Source organism: Clinocottus analis, unplaced genomic scaffold (genome assembly GCF_023055335.1).
Source record: "Clinocottus analis isolate CAN_PGR_092001 unplaced genomic scaffold, fCliAna1.0.p SCAF_10, whole genome shotgun sequence".
NCBI lineage: Eukaryota > Metazoa > Chordata > Actinopteri > Perciformes > Cottidae > Clinocottus > Clinocottus analis.
In genome coordinates, this window is record NW_027175821.1 from 16,036,121 (window position 1) to 16,055,377 (window position 19,257).

General features: G+C 41.9%; 1 protein-coding gene across 6 annotated transcripts in view; it reads right to left on the minus strand.

Moving 5' to 3' along the window:
* The window catches only part of ldb2a (LIM domain binding 2a), an 86,759-nt gene extending 69,082 nt beyond the window's left edge, over positions 1-17,677 (minus strand). For all 6 annotated transcript variants that reach the window (XM_068593195.1, XM_068593186.1, XM_068593164.1 and 3 more), the window contains exon 1: positions 17,409-17,677. In XM_068593195.1, the coding sequence (XP_068449296.1) occupies positions 17,409-17,540 (132 nt within the window). In that variant the 5' untranslated portion in view covers positions 17,541-17,677. The remainder of the gene's footprint in view (positions 1-17,408) is intronic.
* Positions 17,678-19,257: the final 1,580 nt, after the last annotated feature.

The following is a 19,257-nucleotide window of genomic DNA, read 5'->3' on the forward strand; positions in this document are numbered from 1 at the left end:
CAACATGAACAGCACTTAGTTTTATGACAATAAAACAAATGGCACTTGACAGTTTCATTGCTCTGCTCCATATCACTTATTTTGTAAATTAAATATGCATTTAGTAGCGCCGGCTAATAAAGCTAAATGTTCCTCGGAACTTTCCCCCATTATATGCAGGAGAGATGCTCTGTGTAGAATCAGTAACCATTAATCCTCCAAACTGGAGCTTTGGGCAGCTTTTTTGGCCAGAGTCTCGCCAAGTTGTAAAAAGCGAGGCTGGCTGAGCCGTGGACCGGCTACGTTTTTGGCTCGGATCTAAAAGACAGAGGAGAAGCTGGACGGGAGCCAGACGGGCCGGAGAACAGCTAAAGCCCGGCCAGTGGACACGAGCCATGTGAATCCTCTGGCTGAAGCCGAACAAGACACACTGAAGCCTCGTGGTGCTGCGGATGTGGTCTTCAGTTTCAATCCCTCGACCACCGCAGGATATGTTATAGGAGCTCTGCTTTTATTCTGCCATCGGTAGCAGGTTATAAAACTGCAAATAAGACATATTTACGATAAAAACAAAATCCTCCGATATCCTATGAGCCTTTTGTTTTTTGTTCCATCTCCCCCTCTCTCTCTTTGTGTCCTCTCTCTCTCTCTCTCTCTGTCTCCCATCCTCTCTGCAGCTGCTCGCTGACAGACAACGTCCTGCCTTCATTTACGCCCGCGGACTCTCTGACGAACCACGTGGCGTGACGATGTTTGTTGTCAAACGCTACAAATCAGGCCGCCTCCGAGGGGACCCGGGGTGAACGGACACGGTCGCGGCCGTGACGGCCGTCAGCCGATAAGGCTCTATTGATTCAAACGGATCGCACCCCATCTGAAGGGGATTTATCAATGTGTCAATTGCCCACTTGCCAACCACAAATCACCAGTGCTCGCCGGGCCCCGAGGATTTGCAGGAAATCCAGAGGATTGGAGGGACAGCATCGGGAGGATCCTCAATAAATAGCAACAGAGCCGAGGGTTAAGTCGCCGCATATATGAATGTTCGTACGGGATGGAAAGGCGGATGACACATCGTGGCAATAGGGAGAGACGTTTCACTGTAAAAACACACAACGCCCCATTGTGCTGTCTCTCCTAACCTTTCTCCTGTACACATGCAGCTATGCACAAATAAACGCACGCTGAGCGCACACTTCTTTATTTACTGCATAAAATACTTCACACAGCCACATGTCACAAGAAGACCATCGTTTTCTTCCTTCACTCCATCTCCTCTAACAGTCTATAAACCACTAACTATGTTTTACATTAACCTTTTTTTTTCCCAGCAAGCTTTAGTTAGTCTGTTTTTTTTTTTCTTCCTCCTGCTGTTGCTTCCAGCCTCTTGTGGCAGAAAAGCCTCCAAGAGTGTAGGCGTGTCTGGGGCCTGACCTTGGAGAATTACCAATGTCTGAATCCCCATTCAGCTCCTGAATAGCATGCAGCCCGGCTGACTGGTGGGCCAAGGAAGTTTTACCGTTGTCAGAGATTCAAACAGCTTCAGGTTATTGGGTAGCAGAACAACTTAACAGAACGTAGACTCCCCATGTTTCCAAAGGATCTTTAGCGAGGGAGCTTTTGTTTCACAGTATGGTGAAGGCCAGGTCAGAAGAGACTGCTGGAGAAGGACATTCATATTTATATATATATATATATATATATATTTATGTATATATATATATAATTTGTATTTTTGAGATTACAGCTCTTGAGCATGACCTTGGATATTTGTGAGGCAGCAACATGACATTGTTTGAGTCAATAAAAAAAAAAAGGAATGCAATTGAAATGAATGTTTTTGTATTCAATTCATTCACTAAAACAATAACCTTATTGATTACTCGATGGATTTTGAATCAGAAAGTGATTTTGATGATTGATCGAGTCTCCCAATGTGAATAGAAATAAGGTTAAAAAAATGTAACCAACAGAAATGACCATGAACCCCCAGGTGACTCAGAGCAAGACAATGCAGTTTCTGCGAGTAGTCTGTACTATTATGTTTAAAAATGCATATGAGGCATTACTTGTGGTGAATTTAAGAGAAACCTACAGTCACAAATAGATAGGATGTAATATAAACACCTCAATGTGAATTGTGGAGGTCTGAAAGAAATATATAAAAATCTCAAAATTGCCCAGTGGTGCTTTTGCCTGTAGTGTGGCTCCTTTGGCTGCAGTTTACATCTTTATGAACTAAATATCTTTGTTGTTGGTCGACAAAAAAAGCTATTTGATGATGCCAACTTGGATTCTGGGACTTTTTTTATCTTAATGTTTTATTCTTTAAGGACGTTAACAGACCAAACAAAGAATCAGTTCCGTAAAAAAGCTGGCTGCAGTATGAAACCCACAGACATGGCCCTTGGACTAAGACTCAACCACACACGCAGGTGCTGCTTCTATTTAGGGGTCTTTAGGATGACAAAGTACAAGAACCACTCCTTTGGACTACATAGACAACACCACTTTAATCATGTCGGACTCACTGCACACTAATGTCTCGGCACAGGTTTACCCTCTTGGGTCTTAAGTGTTTTTTTATAATGCAAACTTAACATGTTGCTGCATTTGCTGGCCACCTCACAGCCGCCAGCCAAGCATTACGCAGATGAGGAGAAATGAATGCAGCACAGGGGGATGGGGAGGGGGAGGAGGGGTGAGGGTAGGGGGGGAGTCATTGCCCTTGAACAGCTACTGCACACTCACCGGGAATGAACTTTCTCCCATAAATGAAGTCAGAGAGGAAGTTCCCACGTTTAATTGCATGCCTGCCAATTTACTTCGGCATTGTTCCCGTTCGCCCTCTTGCTTCAGTGCCAGAAGAAGTTACAGGCAGCAGCCGGACACCAGCGTCTGTGCTTCAATATAGATTTAAGGTCGGGGTTAATGCACAGAAGTTGTTTGTCTGCTGGTTTTTTTTATTTTTTATGCGGGAAACATGCATAAGAGGAGCGTCTGCGAGGATGCATCCAGCACCACTGGCCTGCACCCAGAAGGTCACAGGAGTTATTCCCACAACACCAGTAATATCATTGTCCTGCTGAAGTGCCCTTGATCAACACACACACTGACTGACAAGTGGGACTTGCTGAAGGCCTCAACTAAATTCTTTAAAGAAAATATTTCAGCACTATCTTCTTGCCTGTTAGAGAGATAGAAAACTAGCTCACGACCTCATCAGGGGCGACATATAGCAATGATGTGTGAGCACTTCTCAAGCACAAAGGGATTTTGTATAACCTTTTTAGATTGTTTGGTTTGAATATATCTTTTTTTCTTTCAGAGATTAACATCCTTTTATGGAGCAGAATCATCTGGCGACCCCCTCAGATTTGTCTTGTGACCCCATCGAGGGGTCCCAACCTCCAGCTTGGGAAACACTGGATTAGAGGATTTGCAGGCTTTACACTGTTGTTAGACAACTGTGGATTTTTTATATCTTTGGGTTTTGGACTAAACGGCCCATTTGAAGATATCACTTTGGAAATCTCTTTTACAATATGGGACCTTTAACCGTTTAATGTGTAAAACTATTAAAGGTCCCATTTTGTAAAATGTGAGATTTCCCTGTCTTTTTTTTTATTACGAAGGAGGTCGAAGTGCTGTACAAAGACTGTGAAAGTATTACAACGTTCAAGCCATAGAGAACGAAACAAAGCCTTGACTTTTAAAGAGGAGTCAGGATTTCCTTACGGTTGTGCTAAAATGATGTCATATATGGAGACCATTGAACAGTTTCAGTTCTCCTGTATTTCCTCTTGCAGAGTAAGTGAATGGTGGCCTCTTAAAGTACACACTAACATGATATTTAGTACACTCAAACAGTGTGTGAGATTATTGAGCAACTCTGAAAAACTTTGTGTGGAACAAGAACTACGCATTTATTTTTGGTGAATTATTACACCGCACACTACGCTGGCATGAATATCCCACAATGCAATGCGTAAGGGATGACAACATTAATAAGTGACGATAGCGGGCAACTCAATTTAAGAAGTCAGAACGTCACTTATCAGTTTAAAGAGCGTATACATTTTGAGTATGAAGTGCATGATGCAACGCAGCGACTGACAGGAAGTAAACATGGGTCCACGCCGTTGTCGAGAAACGCAATTCAGACACAGGGTGAATATGGGGGGTATATAAATATTACGTTTTTTGAACATTAAACCATGCAAACTAAAACTACACACTCATTAGTTCAGGTTAAACCAAAAACCCAAGCAGCGCAACTCAATGAAGACAAACAAAAATAAGTCAATACGCACCAGCTGACAAGATTAGGGCACCTTGTTAAGTGACAACAAACATCAATAAGGATGAAAATAATAAAACAACAACGAAATGCATGAATGATATAAACCGGGGGAGTCAAATTATTTACAGCACCCATGAGAAATTAAAAGCAGAAGGAAGCGACTTGGACACAATAACAGTGTTCTGCCCACCCGGCCTGTATTCCCCACTGCGAAGCCATTTAGAGCAGTAAACAATCAACAAGGAACTCAATCAATACCAGATTCATCACATCCTCAGATATTGTTCGATCGAGGTGAATGTGCTCGGCTGTGATGTCACAGCTCCTCCTCCTCTGCACACCTTCACCTGTTGCTCTGCTGTGAGCTTCTGTCTGGGACCATGACGCCGTCCTCAGCCGACACCAGAAATGTCACTTTTAACTGTGAAAATGAGAAAGTGAAACATGAAGGGTGAAATAGATTTGTTTTTATCTATTCATTAACTGTTTGGGGTAAAAGAAAAAAATACTATGAAAGAAATGGGTGAATACATATACTACAGTATGTGTGTGTGTGTGTGTGTGTGTGTGTGTGTGTGTGTGTGTGTGTGTGTGTATAGATATATATATATATATATATATATATATATATATATATATATATATATATATATGTATATATATGTATATGTATATATATATATATATATATATATATATATATACACTAATAAAATGAATACACTCTGCATCTGTACATATATTTTAATTCCAGTTATCCAGTTGTTTGTATTATATTTGTGTGTGTATATATATATATATATATATATATATATATATATATATATATATATATATATATATATATACACACACACATATATAATTTGTATTTTGTATATATCTTTCACCCCTGTTGTTTTTATATTTTATTTTGTGTGTTTATTTTGTTATTTTAATTTGTGTCTGTAAGGTGTTAGGCGCTACTCTGATAACAAATTTCCCCTCGGGGATTAATAAATGTACTATACTATCTTTTTCTTCCATCGTTACAATAACCATACCGACATACTAATAACTGCATATCTTGAATAGTGCAGGTGTTTGAACAAGTACTTCTGCATTGAACTGTAACACACTGCATTGCTCCTCATTGTGTTGAAGGTCAGGAACTGCAAAAACATACTGACTGAAGAGCAGAATGTGTGTATGCAGCTGAGCTCATCATTTCATATATAATGGATCAGATTTTAGTCTGATGTTTGCTGAGACCAGAGGTCTGGCTCCGCTACAGTGCAACGCCCCCCGAGGGCCTCCAGTGTTTTGCACAACGGCCCCTCAGCAGAGCAGGAGCTCGGCCACGCTCGGCTAATTGTTGGTTCACAGTCACGGCTACTGAAGGAGAGCACAGCGACATGCAAAGCTCCATGATTAAATTAAAAACAGCCCTTGTGATGCTCTGTAGCCCATTCCCTATTTATTCAGAAAAGTTCACTTCACAAGAGAAAAAAACAGTAAACTTTCAGAGTCAAACAGCTGATCAGCAAAATGATGAAACGGGCAGAAAGCGACTCGGAGCAGCGGCCTGCCGCTGGTGTAACTAAACCTGAAGAGCAGCGCGTCTCCTCCGGGATCACCGAGTCGAGTGCTGAACTGATGAAATAGCGCGCTGTGTTTATACAGAACAAGTTACTCGGCTTTCTACGAGCTAAGTGACATCCAAAAAGCCAATCAGTTTGAAAAGACTAAGGTAAATCTACTTCTTCAGAGTTTTTCTTCGCAGTATTCGAGTACGACTGCGAAGGGGAGTCCTATGATGATGTGCAATTAGGACAGGGACTAAAAAATGATAATAGTGTTGACAAAAATGTTCCTGCACGTCAGTAGTTTTTCCAGTTAGACACACACAGAAATATGAAGATACATCCCAGCAAAAGCAGAGAGAGGCTAACATTGCCAAAAGAAAAACAAACAACCGGCCTGTGGGTCAAAAGCAGACACATCTTGGAAATGGTTTTGAAAAATAAAAACAATAAAACGTACTGCAAAACGAGGCAAGAAACATGACGCCATGAGTCGCCTCCATTCAATCGACATACTGTGTGTTTGTGTTGCCACTCAGGTGGACGAGAGAGAGAGAGAGAGAGAGAGAGAGAGAGAGAGAGAGAGAGAGAGAGAGAGAGAGAGAGAGAGAGAGCTGTAAACATGTCATCCAAATATTAACCTTCTCCTATTAATTTATTTTCATTTTGCTATCTTTTATTTTACTTTTAATGCTACCTTTAATGCTCCTTGTGCAGTGCAAAGTACACACATGTGGGATGGTATATACGGGTATGCTGTGGATGTAGATGAAGGTGTATATGTATAAGCATTTGTCGCGGTGGATGTGCATGTATATATAATGATTAGTATTTGTACTCGCTATAATCTAAACTATTGATTCTAATATTACTGTTTTGATTATTTACTAGAAAAATGTGCCAATGCAAAAGAAAAAAAATATGTCATCCAACATGTTTTATATCTTGTAGATAGAAAGCTGGTTTGTAAAAGAGTGCGAACAATCCTCAAGGCCGGTCTCGGCGTCTCATTCAAAAGACGCTTCAACACACCGGCTCATGCGGCCCCGTGACCTCGTGACCTCGTGACCCCGTGGTTTCAGGACGGACCCCCTGACCACGTGGCCGAGGAGACAACAACAGGACATACACGGAGCACAGGCCCGTCTGTCTCCCGCGTTATCTGAGTGTCAGTGTGCTGCCTGGAAGGAACCGGGGGAAAGGGCCAGGAAAAAGGTGGGTCTATTGTCCCAGCATCCTGCTGGATCGGACTGACGCTCATTGTTTCACCAGAAGCCCTGTGAGGTTGTTTTTTTGTTTGTTTTTTCTTCGCGTGATTTTCTGGGAACATCCTCTCAGCGCATCTCATGTACAGTGTGACATTACTGGACCAACAAACGGGTGTATTGTGCCAACGCGTCACATTAAATATACACATCGGAGGAGATCATATCCAAACGGGTTTATGCGTCGTTTTAATATCTCAACTGTCAAGTAGACGTGTTTATTTGCCAATCCTTTAATTATTATTATTACTTTTATTACCAGCTGCGACAGCGCTGCTGGAGTAGCTTTCACCTGGTGAGCTGTGAGTGTTTATATTTCTGTCCGTGGACAGACTTTATCACCGCAGTGGCAGCGCGGCCGTGTAAGAGGCAGTCAAACTTTACAGGTAAGCTGTTGACATTCGAATGAAGGCCGAGCTGGAAGATGGCTGCGGTCAGAGCCGAGGCGTTGAACTTTTTACGTGGAAATTTAACCTGCGATAACTGCTTTTTTTTTTGTGTGCGAAGGCAGCGGACACAAGCTGCGAAGACAACACTGACACATCATCATCGTTCTCTTTTCTTGGATGTCTTTAGTTTGATGAAACAGGCACACATCCAGCAGTTACCGAGGTACATTGTAATTAATTTGGAGTTGTGCTTGTGTCCACCTGAGACCAAAATTCCCTCTTCTTTACAGAGACTCTGGTGCTGCTTTCCCCCTGTGAGGTTCTGTGTGAGCCGTCGTTGGAGACACCTACTGTAGCGGGAACAACACCAGAGGTGGTTTGGAGCACTCTGCCAGATGTTTGTATTTCTGTCTTGTCTGTCTGTGGACAGATTTTGTCACATTGCCCAGCTTTTAAACGCTCCGCTGTGTTCACCAGATAGTCGCCTGTGTTCGTCTGTAGTTTGGTGCTGGGCAGGTCGATTACAGTTCGGTTTCCAAAACCGCGGCATCCAAAATTAGCTCGATGTGAGCGGTGAGATTCAACCGCAACAGTTAACGTTGAGGGCCTCACGTCACAGCTGAGAGGAGCTGCAGATCCAGATGCTAACGCAGGTTCATCACTACGAGCAGCGACCCCTTTCGCATTGTTATTGCTATGAAAATTTAAATTAAAGCGCCTTTAAAGACATTGCTATTTGTAATTGAGTGGATGGCATGTTCCAGGGCTGCAGCATGCTACAATAGTAGCATGCTAGCATGCTATTGCTGTGACGGTATGTCTTCGATATGTCTGGCCTGAGTCTCTTTTGTTATTTTTTACTTCTGTATGGGCGACCGGACTCGTTCACTTTGGTTATTAATAAAGTTGTCCTAAGATCCATCACTGTGGTCTGCATAAGCAGATAGTAAATACTGTCCCTTATAACTTGGAATATGACGGAAAATTGTTTAACTGTGCTGTTAAATTGTACGTTAATATTGTTGTGAATACTTAGCTTTCTAGACTAAATTTGCCTCAAAACAAGAAAAACTGCATTTCATACATGGTGTTGTCCTTTCTCTCTTTATTCTGTGATTTTACACCAAAGAGCAGCTTTACAATGAATTAAATAATAAACAGGCAAATGGCATTCAGCTAATTCAACAGTGATGTCATCTAAGGATAAGGTGATGGGGGAGCAGAGGGAGTTAAACAAGGGAAGCACAGGCTATTGTAAAATAGTCTTTTCAGTGACTGGCAGCAACAATATAAAATGGTTTTATTTTTTATGTAAAAGGTCTGAGTAACATTGTCCAGGTCCACAAAAGCAGATGTTTAACACATATCAGAGACAAATAAAAACATAATAATGCTGTTTAGTCAATCAATAACATTAAATATATATACACATACACACACTTATATAGGACTCCATTGTTGTGTTGTATGGCTGACTGAAAAGAGGATTGGATGATGATCTTTCATTTAAATGTGATAGTTTAATGGACTTTGTTAACATCAACACCAATCAATACTTAAATTATAATCCATTAATTAATAAATTAGCTGTGCAGATTTGCTGTGTCACTGAGGCTGTTTTGAACAGAAAACAAGGATTAACATCTACAACAGATAAAGACCCACTGCCCCCTCCTACACGACTAACATGTGTTTTAATAATTGTTTAATTGATTTTAAAGCCTTTTGTTCAGTTTTACATCATTACAAACTTGTGACACATCAGAAGCCTTTGCAGTGATACCTGCAGCGGCTTGTTTTCCCCGATGGCAGATGAATCCAACAGTAATGGTTCAGATAAGGGCAGCGTGATACACCTTTCTGGTAATTACTCTCAGCCAGTTTCACACACGCACACTGTAAAAAATGTCTCTTACCAAGAGTTTAAACATCTCTCAAAGAATGTTGAAGTGTTTCTCAGTCTGGTCAAAGTGGAATGAAAAAAGAATACAACGCCTTGATGACAATAATCATTTTATGGTAATTGACTAATTGATTATTCAACTAATCGTTTTTAACTCTCAAAGGAAAACTACAGCATCAACATCTTAGATTCATTAATCATGTACTATTATAAATGGTTGTGTACTTAAATAAAGCGTTATTGTTGTAACAATTAGTTTTCGTTTGTTTGTACTTGTTTGGCACAGTCTTGGCCTTAATTTTTACATTTCATTTCTGGGGGAGTATACGTAGTTTTGTGTTGTTACTGAAGTAGTTGTATTGTTTTACGACTGCCCTGCTCTTGTGACTGTATTCTTGTTACCTGTCGAAATGGGGAGCCACTAAAATAAATAACAAACATGGCCGCCTCTCTTGCTTCCTTCCTTTGGACTTAGAGCTGATCAAAAAGATCTGTTTTTATCATAAATTTCCTTTGTTTCAATGTTTCTAATACGGATTGAAAACACTTGCTAGAATGATGTCTTGTTGAGGTCAAAGAAGTAATCAATCAATCATCAAATAATCCACAACATTGTGGATAGTAAAAAGTCGACTTTCCAGCCACTTCATTTTTAAAGGGACAGTTCACTCTAAAATCAAAAATACATTACCCTCTAACCTGTACTGCTATTTATCCATCTCGATTGTCTTGGTGCGAGTTGCCTTCTCCTGGAGATATCGGCCACAGGACTGTCTGCTTTCTTTTGGATGAAATGGGAGGAGATGGCACTCAGCTTGTGGTGCTCAAGGCGCCAGAAGAAAATACATCTTGGAAGAAACTTCAGAACTTAGTTTCTACATAAACCAGTCCACGGCAAGGTGTGTGGATTATCTTGAGTAACCGTGTCATGATTTCTGGAAAGAGACGTTTCTGTTGAGTATTTCCAAATATATTTTTTGGCCCTTTAAACACCACAAGCCGAGTGCCAATTAGTCTCGTCGTATTGGAGAGGACAGACATCTCTCCTGCCAATATCTCCAACGCTCACACCAAAACAATCTACATTGATAAATTGTAGGAGAAAAAAAAAGGATTTTGGATTCTGTGTTGAACTGTCCCTTTAAGATTGCTGCTTTTCTTCGTCTTGTATTCTAATATGACAGTAAACTGAATATCCACTGGTCACTGTAGTGGAACAAAAACTTTGTTGATGATGAATATTTTCTCAAAAGATCCATACTGAATAATCTCCATGTTGTGTACTTAACTGACTGCACAAAACAAACTCTTATATTGTTTCACAATATTCTGACACCTTGTATCCCGAACATCAACAATCTTCAGACTAATCATCGATCAAAATCATCATTTGCGCCTCCAGCGTCTTGCAACCTCAAAACCTCCTCAGTGTGTTCTCAGTGGCTCATCTTTAATCCCTCTCCGTGAACCATCCAGCTCAGAGCCAACTTGACCTGCACATCATAAGCCTATTCATGTCAATCTGACACGTCATGCTGATGGGAACAGATCCACTTTGCCCCTGACAGGAACAAGGGATTTCGCCATAATGAACACTCCAGTTGCTCCGGTTCCACAGTGGAGCCAATGAGTCAGGCCCGTGGTCCCATTTTGAATAATGAGAATGAGACTAACTATGCGCAATAGACACAAGAACCCGGTGAATGGCCTGCCAATCACGGTTACTGATTGCATGCGTGTCCACATGAGGAAGAGTGTGACCATTAGACCCACCGTCAGCGGCGGCGGCAGCCCTGTGGGTGTTGTTACGGCGCCTCCATTAAAATGCTTTTGTTTTGCTTCTGTTTCGCCCTCTGTGTCGTAGTTTTACTTACAGTGTTATTCTGTGTCGCCGCTCTCCTCTGCTGAATATTAATGCCGTCTATGCTAATGGCCTTACACCGGCTGAGGTCGGCCAGGCTCCTCCTCTGAATGTTAATCCGCCGCCTCATTTGCATACGCTTAAGTGTCAAATTCCCCCACAAATCATCGCAGCTGCCTCCGTGCGGCGAGGGCCAGTGGCCCCGGAGCGACAGCACAGAAACAATGTGGTCACGCCGTATGCATGGCATCAAATCCACATCAAAGCCTGTTTAGATTGCCGGGTCACAGCGGGTTCACATTGTGTAAAATGAAGGTAATGGGATAGCAGTCAGCACCCGCCGCAGAAATACAGCCGGGCAGGTAATAAGTATGAATGGAGCGGGTAATAAGGTTGGGATAGAAACAGACCCCGAGTCATCGCAGGAGCAAGACTGTTTAAGCTGCAGCACAGTTATCAGTTCAAAGGTGAGAGCTGATCCCAGGCAAGCGCGCAGTGCTTGTTGTGTCGTTGTTGTTGTTTTATTCCTTCTTATTTCTGAGTGCACGGCAGGTGGAAAGGTTGTTACTGAGAAGGAGCAGAAAAAAGCCGCCCTTCAGCATGTTTTTTGAAGGAAGAGTTCCACCTAAAAAAATAGTAATAAAAGCTTTGTTAACGAGCCCAAAGCAGACACAAGTAGATGATGTTATTATGTCTGTTTGTGGAATATGGATCAGATATAAACGTCATCAGCGTTACAAACCACAACTCTCAACAGCGGCACATTGTGTCATCGTCACTCATAATCAACCGGAACAATTAACCAATTCACTGATTAAAGAACAAAACTACTATTTTGAAAATCGATGACACCGACGTACATTTTAGGAAACTGTGATTGTAAAAGAATTCTGTACTTTTTGACATTATAGAATTGAAATGATTCATGGAGAGATTAATCAATGCAAATACTCATTTGTTCATCATCATTATAGCTGTAAGGAGCAGTTGATCATTTGATTTGTCAACTACTTTGTTGCTCAATTAATCATTTGTGTCTTTTAAAAAAGGCACAAATAGTAGGATTTGTTGGTTGCTTGTAAAGACTTTCAAAAGTTGGCCCCTCCTCCAGAAAACGACTCCACGCTCACTCTTCGAGCTTCATTTTGCTACGCTATATGCTTACGTTTCTATCGGCATTGCGTCCTTCATATTTAGAGGTTTCTCTTGGACGGGTACGTTTTTTTACAGAGCTTAACACCCAGAAACATCCTGAACACAGCAAACTAAGAAACTACAGACCGAGTTCAGGATCTCCGCTGATACAGACACACACGCACTCTTAGTGGAGCTTAAGTGATGATCGAGAGGGATCATTATTGTCTCTACTTGCACCACACATCCTCTGGTTGCAGCTGAGGATTTCTCTCCGTTTTATATGATCGTGAACCGCTTATGTTTTGAGTTTTGGGCAAAATGAACAAGACATTCGAGGAGCTGATCACCTCGGGTGCAAGGAAACTGGAATTGACATTTCTTTCGTTTTTCTTTCCCAGAGATTTTGTTCCTTATTGATGGATTGATTAATCGAGGGAGTAGTCTGAGAAAGAAGATCAATCAAGAGATTATCGAGTACTGAAAATAATCATTTATTGCAGCCCGACAATACACTGCAGGTCTCTCCGCCTACACACCTTAAAGCTGAAAGCAAACACTTCATCTTGGACATGTGTACGCCTCAAAGGTAAACTTCCTAACACCATAAAACAACCTCCCTAATGCACTGAACACCACCCAAATTCACTTTTACCTGCATCCGAGCATGCAGTTTTTTTACCCCATAAATCTCCCTTTAACAGACGCTGCAAACATTTCCCACTAAATCAAAAGAGTAAAACCAGAGTAGCATGTCTCCGTCTAATACCAACAAGTTGTTATTTTGCCCCCGCAGGATTCGCTGCCTGCTCCGCTATAGATGTCGCTTCTCCTCATGCAGACCGTAGCTTCCTCGGGGGGGTAAGAAAGTCTCCTCCGAGTGTCAAGTCCTTGAGTCCTGCGCCTGCCAGTACGAGCAGCAGTTGCACCACCAGCCAAGCAAATTCAAAAGCACACTCATGAATAAGACAAACGGGAGAATTTCTACCAGATGAGTGACTCCAGTCGACTCCTTGAAGACTTTTCTCAAAAGGTGGTGTCATACTGGGGCTTAGTCAGCTCCCCCGTTTAAAAAGTACTCGAAGCGAGAGGGAATGCAAACTATAGTGAGTCATTTTGCCCCGCTGGCCTGCCAGCGAGCGCGGTGTTAAGTACGCTCGGAGCCATTCTCATCCTCGACAATGGACGTCCTTTCACGATGTTAAGTATCTTTACTTTGGGTGATAATTCTGACAAGACGGCTTTTCGCAACGCTCGGAATTTTTTCTGACTGGGATCAACAAAATATAGCAACAAACCCAGTCAAAGAACGGCTTTAATGTGTCTCTTCACACTGAAGAGCCAACAGAGGAAGTAACACTGGGATGTGTTCTTTGGATTTGTTTCATAAACTTTCTGTCTTCTCGTGTACGTTTTAAAGTGGCCCTGCTCGTGACGACGGATCTAAAGGGACTTTTCACAACACTGCTGATGGTGTTATCACCTTGAGAGCTCGTGAATTTTCCTGATTTTGTGAGAATTGCTTAAGTTTCAGAAGTCTGATGCAGAAGATAATGCATTATATAATGCATCAGCTGTAAAATGTTGCTGAATATTATGTGTTTTCATTATGGTTGGTGTAGACAGTCCTTTATCCAAATCCTAAATAAATCTATTTGCACTTGTCTTATATGATATATATGGTATATCTCTGCATACATGAGTAACAGCATGTAGGACACATGTCTTTGTCTCTGAATTGCTTGTTTTAGCAAACTATATTTTAATGTATGTGTTCATGCTTCGTCAATATGATAAACATATGAAACATGACATTTTGGGTGTAATACCAACACGTTATGCTCATTTCCATATTGTGTTACCTTCTCCCAATTTACAAGCCCAGTGAGTGGCAAAGTGAAGCGAAAGGGAAGTTATTTTTAACATTCTGAGAAAAGAAAGAAAGAAAAAAGAAGGGAAAAAATTTAATGATTTATTATTTCCACATATACAACAGTGGGAACTAAGGCAGCAAGGCCAACGTCGACAAAACACAAGGGTAAAAGATCATATTAAAAACAACTTAAGTTGATCAAACTAATACATCAATACAGGACCAGTTCACTGCCAGCAGTTTATATCAAACACAGGAAGATGTGGATCTACAACAGCTGCTCGCAGCGCAACCTTGATGAAATATTCAAGACAACAATCCACCAGGACAATTCAGCTATTTCCTTCTAATGGAATCCAGATTTTAGGCAAGAAACATTCCAAACTTCCTGTTTTTGTATCAAAAAGCATCGTGACCGGGCACTGATACTGACAGCGGCCGAATGTGAGCTGAATGTTAACGTCGTCTTGTAGGAGTTGGACTGCGCAGCAAGAAGCAGCACAATGACCCCTTCAGGCACGCATCATCATTAAGGGACCAGCAGCTGACCTCGCTTCACAGGAAGTAAACCGTCTGCTTCACGAAGCTTATGGCTTTTTACAATTTGTATTTTTTATCTCAGTTTTAGGCTTAGAAAGAGACAATTTCCTTTTTTACATTGAGCTCTGTAAAGGCAGATTTATATCACAATCTTTTCACCTTTTCCTCAATTATGTTTTCCTCACATGCAAAAGGTTTGTGTGAATTGATGGCTACAGTTGTGCATGCACGAGGATAATTGCTATATAATTTTGTTAAAAGCATGAACTGAGCTGTATGTATGGCACATCTGGATGCAAACAAATTTCAAACGCTGGATGCATTTATTTCCCAGCTATAAGACACTATTTCTATTTCTCCCTCATTATATCCACCACCTGCATTTCAAACAAACAGTGAGCACATCGCTGAAGAGAAGACATATAATACACTCCTTCCATTGAAGACAGGAGACGAGGAGGAGAAAGAAGATTCTATGAACACCAACAGGAACAAAAAACTAATTACATTATTATGCAATTATATAATTTAGTCTGAGGAGATGGAGGTAATGGTTTAAACTGATGTGTGTCTACTTATCGTGTGTGTGTGTGTGTGTGTGTGTGTGTGTGTGTGTGTGTGTGTGTGTGTATTCACATCATGGAACTCATGCATGCTGTCTGCGCTGTATGCACGTCTGGTGGTTCCGTCCTGTCACATGCGTGTGTTTGTGCACGTGCAAACATGTGCATGCATGCGTGTGAGTTTGTGCATGCATGTGTGTGTGTGTGTGTGTGTGTGTATGATTGCACTTGGTGTCTGGGTATGTGTGGTGCGGGTGTCGAGGTCCACAGGGGCTCGGACCACTCCGTATGAATAATGCATGAAACCGGGCCGCTGCATCTCAGCAGCATCGCCTTGGTTTGCTTAAAGTTGCAACTTCCTCTTTCGGAAAGTCGGCATCATCGCTGCAGCGGCTCAGCTGGAGTCGGGCTCAAATGCCAGATTCCCTTTAAAATGACTGCAACAATTTTGTATGGAATCATCTAATTATGGTGTTTTAATCATGAACTTAGTTTTTAATGTCTAAGTGAGAATCCAATTCCAGCCTTCAAGCATCCAGAACTGCAATTATTTAGAGAATGAAATGTGAACACGTATTCATTTACAATTTATACAGAATTAATTTAATTTAAAAGGAATTTGTTGGGGGAACATTCACTGGTTTTCTTATTCTTCTGTGAGAGGTCAGTGGATATTTCCTGGTTGTTTTATTCTTCTGTGAGAGTTGAGTGAATATTTTTTGGTTCTGGGTTGCAGGTCGGACAAAGCAAGACATTGCTAGAGGTCACCACCTCTGAGAACCTGTGATGCTGATGTCCTTTTTGCTATTTACTCATATTCGATTGACAAAATAATGAATTATTAATTCAAAACCTACACTAATAATGAAAATAATCCTGAAATGCAGCTTAATTATAGTTTAAAAAGTGAACAGTTTGGCTGCTAAAAGGTGCTTTGTATTGCATTTAGCTGCTCTCTATTCCCCTAAACATGCGCCTTGAGGACAAACTTCACATGTTGGATGAACTTCTTATCCGATTTACACATTTGAGATCACAGAACAGATGCTGAAGACAGATGCTTGCTATGCAATCCACAGTGGGATCACCAAAGATTTAGTCTGAATGACACACACCAAACTCGCTGAGCGCCCAAAGTTGAAGCATCCGGGACCTGAAATTAAGTCGCACTCAACGCAATTATAACGCAATCATCTTACTTTGCAATCAGGGTCACTTTCATTGAGAAAAGCTCGTCCACAGACACAGTGATGAATCATGGCTCATGAATCATGGCATGCATCAAACACACACCACCCACAGTGGGCAAACTCTGCATTTCAAGTCGGTCTTGAGCTGTTGCAGGTTTTTTTTAACCAAACACATATGCAAATATATGGGGGGGGGAACAGGCGATATGGAAATATATGCAAATTATTTAAATGCACGTGAAACAGCTTTTCCTCATGCAGCCGGATGAGAGTTGAATAGTCTCTCAGACATTGATGCTGTCTTAATATCTAATAACTTTCTGCATTAATATGTCTGACTGGTCAAAAAACTGTGAATCTTAATCTAATGAGTTTTCAAATGTGAATTAAAATCTTTAAATTCCCTCTATCTGCGCCGCAGCAGTAATACACCAGGTGAAACTGATGTGGATCGCTCCACTCACGTCAGACTCGGGGACACAAGTCGTGCATTTTACATTGTAAAACAACTTAAATAGCCACGTGAACGCATCTCCTCCACATGCCATCTTTTTCGGGTTTTTTTTTTTTTACTTCAGATGATGGTATTTCTTGCAGCGTATTGTCTCCACACCGGAGCCTGTTTACTTTCACCTCAGGAATGTTTGGCACTTTTGCACCGCATCCACGCCTCCTGACTGACAGACCGTAATACCGACCCGAGTCTCTCTCCCTCTCCCTCTCTTCCCTCTCTCTCCAGCCCCAACATCCCGGTCCCTCCTGCCCGCGCCGGACCTCCACAGCCCGGCTGCCCTCCCACCGGCACCGCGGCATGCTATCCCCCCCTTTCCCCGGGTAGGCGCTCACCTCTGTGCGCGTCTGCAGCCGCTTGTTCATCTCGTAGATCCGATACTCGGGCTGGACCATGTAGGGCGCGTGTCTCCTGTAGAAGGGTCCGAAAGGGGACGAGTAGAACGGGTCGTGGGTAGAGTTGGACATGGTGGCTCCTGGCGAGGCGCACGGCGCGATTTCAACATCCAGCGGGCACAGCAGCGCACATTGGAGCGCGATGCTCTCCGAAGACCCCCAGGAGGAAGCAGCCGCTGTCGAGTCTGAGCTGCACTCTGCAAGTTGGCCTGCCTAGTTCGCTGCTATAGCGTGGTGCTGGAGGAGGAGGACGAGGAGGAGGAGGAGGAGGAGGAGGAAGAAGAGAAGGGGGAGGAACAGGAGAGGGGAGGGGGGCAGAATTGAAGGGGGAGGAGGGAAGTCGTTTCCTGTTCCCTCAAGACCTACACTCAGTTTTGCACTCTTGCAAAGTTCAAGTAAGATCTGTGTGTGCATAAGCAGGAGTGATTCTTTGTGTGTTTTCTGTTCCCGAATCAATGCATTGTTTTCGTTTACATGCATGTGTTTTTGCTGGAAACATACAGAAAGTCACATTAAGGTTGAGAAGGAAAAACAATAATCTATGTTTTCTTAAATTCCCAGAAAAGTCGTCATCACGTTCAGCATATCGGAGGTTTTAATGATATGGAACCAGGACTTGCCAAAACTGATTGGTCCCTGTGAAGCACAATGTACAGATGGGTTCAAGTGGAACAATTCACAAATGTTACAATGCCTGATATGAATTTATGAGATAAACATATCGACAAGAATACAACACTGTCTGTGGCATATCAGACATTATATGTTTTTAAGGAAAACACATTACAAAAACTGCTCTTGGTTATGATGGAATACTACGACTCTAAAATCCTGACTAAAGATGTATATCTTCAGAGTTATTTCACACTATTATGATTATTATCGATTAGGTGTGTTTATGAAAATGTCCAAAATGCAAATTGAAATGAAAGAAGATCTCGTCATGAGTTAAAAAGTTGAATATTCTTCCTCCTGAGCCAAAATCTAAACCGTGGGAGTTAAAGACACAGTGAGCGATGAGAGCATGCTGAGCAACACAGCTGACGAGTCTGCACTCGTAAAGAAATACGCCCATGTTTTGTGTAACATGATTTCATAATAGTGTATTGATCGTGTTTCCTGCAGTCGATGCTGCTAATGACAGAATCTTAGTACCTGGCTAGTGGCACCAAGTGGCATCATTTTTGATTAAGTGAAGGTAGAGAGGGGGTGGGGGAGTGAGGAGGACTCTCTGCTTTGTCTGCTGCAGTGGAGTGTCTGCAATCCACCCTGTCATGCTGAATGTTAACAAGTCAAAGCATGTGAAACTTGTCAGATTTTCCATTTAATTCAGTAACATGTGCATACTGGTAGGTCGATAATACACCGTCATTACTGTGAAGCCACTGTGTGTAAGATTAGTGCAAATTCCAGCTTTTACATTCAGTGGTGTATACATGGTACATGCTGGTACAGGGACATGTATTGTACACATCTAAATGTACACATTTAGATGCATTTAAAAAACAATTGTTGATAATGGCCCAGCGCCCCCAAAATTGGGGGCAGAATTCTTCATCAGGAGGTCTTTCTCACTCTCAAAGTCCTCTTATTCCCATGAATCAATACCAAAGCCACTCATGTGACATAGCCAAAAAAAAAACTGCACAGACTGGCCTTACAAGAGCATATTCGTCCATTGTACATGTTTATAACACAATTCAACCATACATATTAACATAAACCATAAACATGACTCGAAAGGACTCGAAAGTGATTCGAGAGAGCTCCCCAAGTTATGCAAATATAC